At 42.1% G+C, this 6,400-nt stretch overlaps 1 protein-coding gene across 1 annotated transcript; it reads right to left on the bottom strand.

The window, feature by feature from the left end:
* Nucleotides 1–1,334: 1,334 nt before the first annotated feature.
* LOC100970923 (vomeronasal type-1 receptor 4-like) lies at nt 1,335–2,247 on the bottom strand. The gene is given in 2 exon segments (XM_008975663.3): nt 1,335–2,126; nt 2,128–2,247. Coding segments are annotated over 2 exon segments (912 nt in total).
* Between the last annotated feature and the right edge of the window lie 4,153 nt (nt 2,248–6,400).

Here is a 6,400-nt window from a genome sequence, read left to right as displayed (position 1 = left end):
TTCATTGTTAATTCTTTTGTTTGTTTAGTTCTGTTATTTCAAGTAAATTTTAATAAAATGAGTGGTTGTGCTTGCTTGCTCACCTTAGGGATATGAGAACACCCACCCCAAAATCTCTTTCTTTCTAACATGATCAGTTGGCATCGTCACATGATAAAGAAAAAAAAGTTACCCTCTACTGATTTAGATCCTGAACATCTGCTTTTTTTACTTTTTTTTGTGAGACAGGGTATCACTCCCTTAGCCCAGGCTGGAGTGCAGTGGTGTGATCACAGCTCACTGCAGCCTCCACTTCCTGGGCTCAAGTGATCTTCTCATCTCAGCCTCCCAAGTGCCTGGGACTACAGGCGTGTGCTAACACGCCTGGCTAATTTTTTTTTTTTTTTTTTTTTTGTATTTTCAGTAGAGACGAGGTTCCTACATATTGCCCAGGCTAGTCTCAAACTCCTGAGCTCGAGCCATCCTTCTGCCTTGGCCTCCCACAGTCCTGGGACTACAGGCATGAGCCACTGCACCCAGCCAGCATTGGTTTTTTAATAGACAGCACTCACCTGATGTTTTTATTTTGGCATAAATATATTTTTTGTACTCTCCTTTGTCTTACTATCAGTCTAACTGTTTATACATGTAAGTGATTTAAATATGCTATACTAATTTCCTTCCATATAATCATATTTTAAATGACTACTATCTGTCTGATTTTATAACTTGGTCCCCAGTTCTGGTATTGACCAAAACCTTATCTCCATGCTATGTCATCACTACCGGAGAACATTTCCTTCTTCAGTTTCTTGAATGATCACCTCACACATTGCTACTTCCCCATGTAACTTTCTTCAGCAATCTCATGCTTACTTAATTTCTGCATAGATTTATTATATCAGACTGAAGGTTGCACACTCAAAAAGATCCCCATAATTTCCAGTTTGATTCAGGACCTAATTTTTTTCAATTGCATAGACGTCTAATGACTCCACTGCAGACATTAATAAAACTGTAATAATGAGTATTTACATAATAATTTCATCATGATTCATGACCTAATTTAAATTGCATAGACCTCTAATGACTCTACTGCAGGTATTAATAAAGCTTTAATAATATGAGTATTTACATAATAATTTCATCGTTTCATTTATAATTGTTCTTACTAGATATTGTTTACCATTGGGATGGAAGTTCACCCTGTCTTGTTCATCACCTTCTCATGATTGTGACAGGTTCATAATCATGTGTACATTACTGCAGGGAAGAGGGAATCATCAATTAAACAATGAGCAAATATACACAACTTACATGTTTTTACATATTTATGATCAGTTTAGGGGATCTTGTCATCTTTTCCAAGCAAAGCAAAGCCTGCATACACTGGGGTCACAGCTCATGAGAACAAAGGGGCTGAGAGTTGGGAAGCATGCACTCATTAAGGCTGAAGTGTGCACCAGTGAACTATTGGGATTATCCAAAAGAGCCATACAAACTTGGAAAAGGCAGGAGAGAGTGTAAGAAGACACAAAGGTGCTCACCAGGATGAGGATGCTCTGCGTAGCTCTGTTCTCTGGGGAGGCTCTGGGGGAGAGATTGCTCCCATCAATGTGCTGGACCTGCTGCTTGTGCCTGTGCAGGATGCAAACCATGGAGCTGCTGGCCCAGAGCATGAGCCCCAGACACAACACATCAGGGAATGATAACAACATTGCACGCAGTGTCTGTGCGATTTTGTTGTTGCCTCCCCTAGAACAGTATCCCAAATCCTTGTTCACTGTGATGTTTGTGTAGGTCCATTTGCCAGTCACATTCATGGGAAAGATGATGTTTACCAACATGCACACGATCCAGCACAGGAGAATAGAAAAGCCAACATGCTTGGGGGCTTTCTCTTTAAGTTTTGCCCACCTGGATTTCCTGGAGCTGACCGTGATCACCTGGAAGACACTCAAGAAGCAGGTGGTGCCAATGGACACTCCCCTGCCCACTCTATGGAGATAGAAAACAAGTTTGCACCCAATAGCATTAAGAAAATATCTAACCCCAAAAGCTGCCATTGTCTGGGGGACTCCTTTACAGCGGAGAGCTAAGAAGTTGGCTACAATCAGGTGCTTAACAATCAAATCTGTGGACCTTACTTAACCTGCACCCAGTGCAGTAAAAGGAGAGATAATGGAGAAGAAGAGAGAAGCTCCCCAGGACTCCCACCACGGTCTGTGATAAGAAGATCATTCCCACTGCCACATACCGGGAGGCCATTCTGCCACTGATGTCTGTCACTGATATTTGTCTTCAGGGCTGGGAGGTCCTGCATGGAAATAGGAGGCATGAGCTACGTTTATAGTGTCACCTGCAACCCAGCATTCTCCACCTCCCATTGCTCTGCCCTTAGAAATACTTAAAGTCGCTCTTCTCTTAAGAGGCTTTTGAGAGTTGAATGCATCACCTTTAAAGAGCACTTCCAATGTGGCAATCAGTGCTGTGCAGATCATACGTGCGGCAACTTCTTTTTTCACAAAGCTATGAGGCAGGCATTACTATTACTTTCATTGTAACTATGAGAAGGACATACACACAGAGAGGTGAAGTGGCTAGTGACATTTCCACCCTACTTACAGGCAAGCACGAACTTGAACCTGTCTGGTTTTTTTGCACAGAGAGTGCATTTAGCCATTATAGTTTACTAACAAAGCTAGATAGCTGTGTTCTTTGAATAAGACACACACATACAGAGACCTTTGTTTTTATTCCTTGTCATTATATTTTAGTCTTGTAGTCGGTTACCGTATATTGTAATGACTTTATATCATGCAAAAATTTATTCTATTTGTCAATATCTGAATAAATAAAGGTTTAGAGATCTTAAAAAATGTAGATGAATGAATTACAGTTTAACACTATAGAAACCTGTGCCATAACAAATTGGATTTAATGACTGCAAGCACGGATCAATATTAGAATGGAAAGAGAGTAAAAAACATTGTGAGCATTTGCTTTTGTGCCAAGGACAAAGGCATAAAGGCACCTACCACCATCATGTCTTACCCAAAACAATAGGACATGAAACGACAATATGGGATAGTGTAAGGTAATAGCCAAATTCTGACAAATCTTAGATGACATATCTAGAGCCATTAGTAACTGAGTTAAATAAATTATTATCCTTAGGACAATATTTGCATAACTAAATTAAAATGTGACAAACGTGAAAATTGGAAACTCTAGTGGGTGTATATTATATATACTTTGTAAACGGAAATTAGAGAGTTTGGGTGATGTTAGAATCTATTTGAAGCAGAGAACACATCAGAGGACACATTTGAGTCTGATAGCTGCTCTCTTTAGCTCGTTATTATAAAGTTACCTTTTCCTTAAATGCTGCCTCCTTAACATCAAGAGGAAAGACAGTCTCACCATAATCAACAGACTATGGCGGTTTTCAGTAGAGACACAATTAATGCTCCCGTTAAGCCCTGCACACTCTCAGAATTAGAGAAAACATTTTCGTTCCAGCAACTACCATTTACATACACTGTTTGTGTAAGGAGTTACATGACTCCTGTAGAGTCAGTCTATTCATTACAAGCATGGTGATATTATAGTCACGTCCTCAGCAATCCTGAAATTTTAGTGTATGATTCCTGTTGGGTAGGCGGAACAGCAGATTGATTTTAGTACCACAGTCCTTAAGAATGCAACCAGGTTTCACTATTACAACAGATTGATTTAAGAATGTTAGTCCTTAAGAACATAGTCAAGTTTCACTATGATTGGGTGAAACACCAACAATGCGGGTCAGTGTGGATTCTCCTAAATCACGTCAGGACCCCCCACGGATTGGTGTGGGGCTAGGACCCCATTTCGGTTTGCTAGCTCAGCTCATGCCTCCGAACTATTCCTCTTTTTTTCTGTGACTTGGGAACTAGACCAGTTTTCAATCTAGAACAATTTATTATTATAATAGGATAACTTACCCTGGCTCCTGGGAAGCACCCTTCCCTACAGACTGAAAGAGACTTTCTCCCCACCTCCATCTTGCTGCTAGGACCGTGGGCTCAGTGCGAAGGTTGCCACAGCCAGGATCATGTGGGAGGGAAGCAGCCAGACCCTGAGATATGGGTTTGTGGTTCTGTGACCTCACCTCCCCTCAGAACTGCAATTATCTTTTCACCTGCAGTGGCAACGACAGTGCAGCCTTGGGGAGCTGAGAACGTTTCAGAACAACTTCTCTTCCCAATTGCTAATCACCAAAAGCAATGACAAGTTTCTGGCCAGCATCTCTTCAGAGACTATGAGGAGTGTTTGGGAGAGGCTCTTTCATCTCCATCCCCTGGAGAGACACAGTCTTACATGGAGGGAGCAGGAAACGCTGAGTTCTGACCTGTGACATACTCACAGTGAGGGACGAGTGTCCCCGGATACTCTGCTTTGCTGGGAGGTTCTGCCCCAAAGCGAGCTCTTTCCTAATCTTCACGCCACTCAGCTGCAGCATCATTAGGTTATGTGCAGAGAAATGAACCCAGACAGAGTGCCTGAGAAGGATTTTCAAAGGGATACAAGTAAAAGGACAAACAGGATGCCAACGGCTCAATGCCAATTAATTTGGAATCTAGATGATGTGGATCAGGTGGATAAAAAGTCACTTCTTGATCAATCCAGGGAAGCAAATGCTGCTTACTCAATTCAAGAGCATTGGATGGTTGCCACAGTCCTCTGCACTTGTTTTTTGCTAAGTTTTCAGCAATGATCACTGGTTGTTTTTGTAATAAAATAAGAAATATGAAATATGAGCTCAAATTAATGCTTTCTTTTTTCCTACAAAGAAGAGTCCATTTTATTCTTGTCTGGCATTCAATGCTTCTCAATTTCCACATCAGGGATTAGAGCCATAAGATGAACAACCCCTATAATACACACACACACATATATTCACATACAGATGTACACACACAGGCGCAAACACATACGTACATGCACAGCAGCACAAATCAAAGTAACATCACATACATATACACAGCTAGACACTCGCCCTCACATACATATTCCACCTCAGGCTCACACCCATCCACACACCCACCACAAACCCACAGTCATATTCAAACACACTCACTATGCCCTGCACTCACACAGACTCACACAGTCCCACTCACCTTTAAACACCACACTCGCAGCGTCAGCACACGTATTTGTATCTTGACACCAGGTTCCTATCTGGAGAATAGTGGCGGTCATGCCTTTATTGTGATTCAGCCTTTATATTTCTTCCCAATTTGCACCATTCATGATGATGACATCGCCATGTGCAATGCCTAAAATGATGTGCACGTTGCTAATTTGGCCCAAGGCATTAAGTAGAAAAGCTGGAGTATTGGGGTCGACATTGCCTGGGTGTGTGACAGAGGGTCTGACATTGCATGAGTGTGTGACAGAGAGTGTGACATTGCACGGGTTTGTGACATAGGGTAAATCTGGGGACTCATGGAAAGGATGCCGTTGAGACACAGTGCCTGTAAATGCAGGGAACTGATAGTGAACAGGAGACAGGGCACAGAGGCTTAAAGGCACAAGGAGGTTAGTTTTCAGACAGTAGAGTACGCTGCAGGTTTTAAGGGTGCACAGGGGAAAAGCGTGCAACGAGCTAAGTGTATGGGGGATACTAGATGCTGTGGGGACAAGGTGTGCCAGGGTCATGGAATGAAAGGAGTTTATTTGGTGTCCCAAATTCGAAAGGATGAGCTACTTTTACTTACTGTGGTATTTCCAAAATATAGCACATGCTTTATTAAGAAAATAAAACACAGAATTCAACATTCTAGTAGTCTTTCCCCTTGCTTTTCTCTTGCCAGAAACCATCACAAGAGATAAAGAGTGGTAATCATTTTGCTGATACTTTGAGAATATTTTTTCAATAATATTTTACCATAAAAAAATGCATTGGTTGGTTCTCCAATCCCTGATGTTATCGTGTGGTTATGTTAAGTTCCACGTAGGCAAAAGAGACTTTGTGGATGTAATTAACAATCAGCTGAAATGAACTCGGGAGATTATCCTGGATGATCCAGGAGTCTAACGTAATCAAGTGAGCTCTTAAAGCAGACAAAGAAGTTAGAGACACCGCAGAAGAGGAAGTCATGGCTTAGAGGGAAGAGGGGGATTTCACAGGCGCTGCTGGCTCTGAAGAGGATAGGCAGGTAGAAATCATGAGAAGAAAAGCAGATTTGTCAGCCGCCTAAATGATTGTGGAAGCAGATTCTCCCCCGAGCTTGGAGAGAAAAGCCCAGGCAGCTGACCCCAGGATTCGGTCCTTGTGAGAGCCTGAGCGGAGGACACAGCCAAGCACTGTGGGCTTCTGACCTATGGGGAGAAAATAAATGGGTGCTGTTGTAAGGCGCTGACGTTGTGTAATGGTGGA

The sequence above is a fragment of the Pan paniscus genome, chromosome 20, assembly GCF_029289425.2.
Source record: "Pan paniscus chromosome 20, NHGRI_mPanPan1-v2.0_pri, whole genome shotgun sequence".
Taxonomy (NCBI): Eukaryota; Metazoa; Chordata; class Mammalia; order Primates; family Hominidae; genus Pan; species Pan paniscus.
This window is presented reverse-complemented; position numbering and strand designations above follow the sequence as displayed.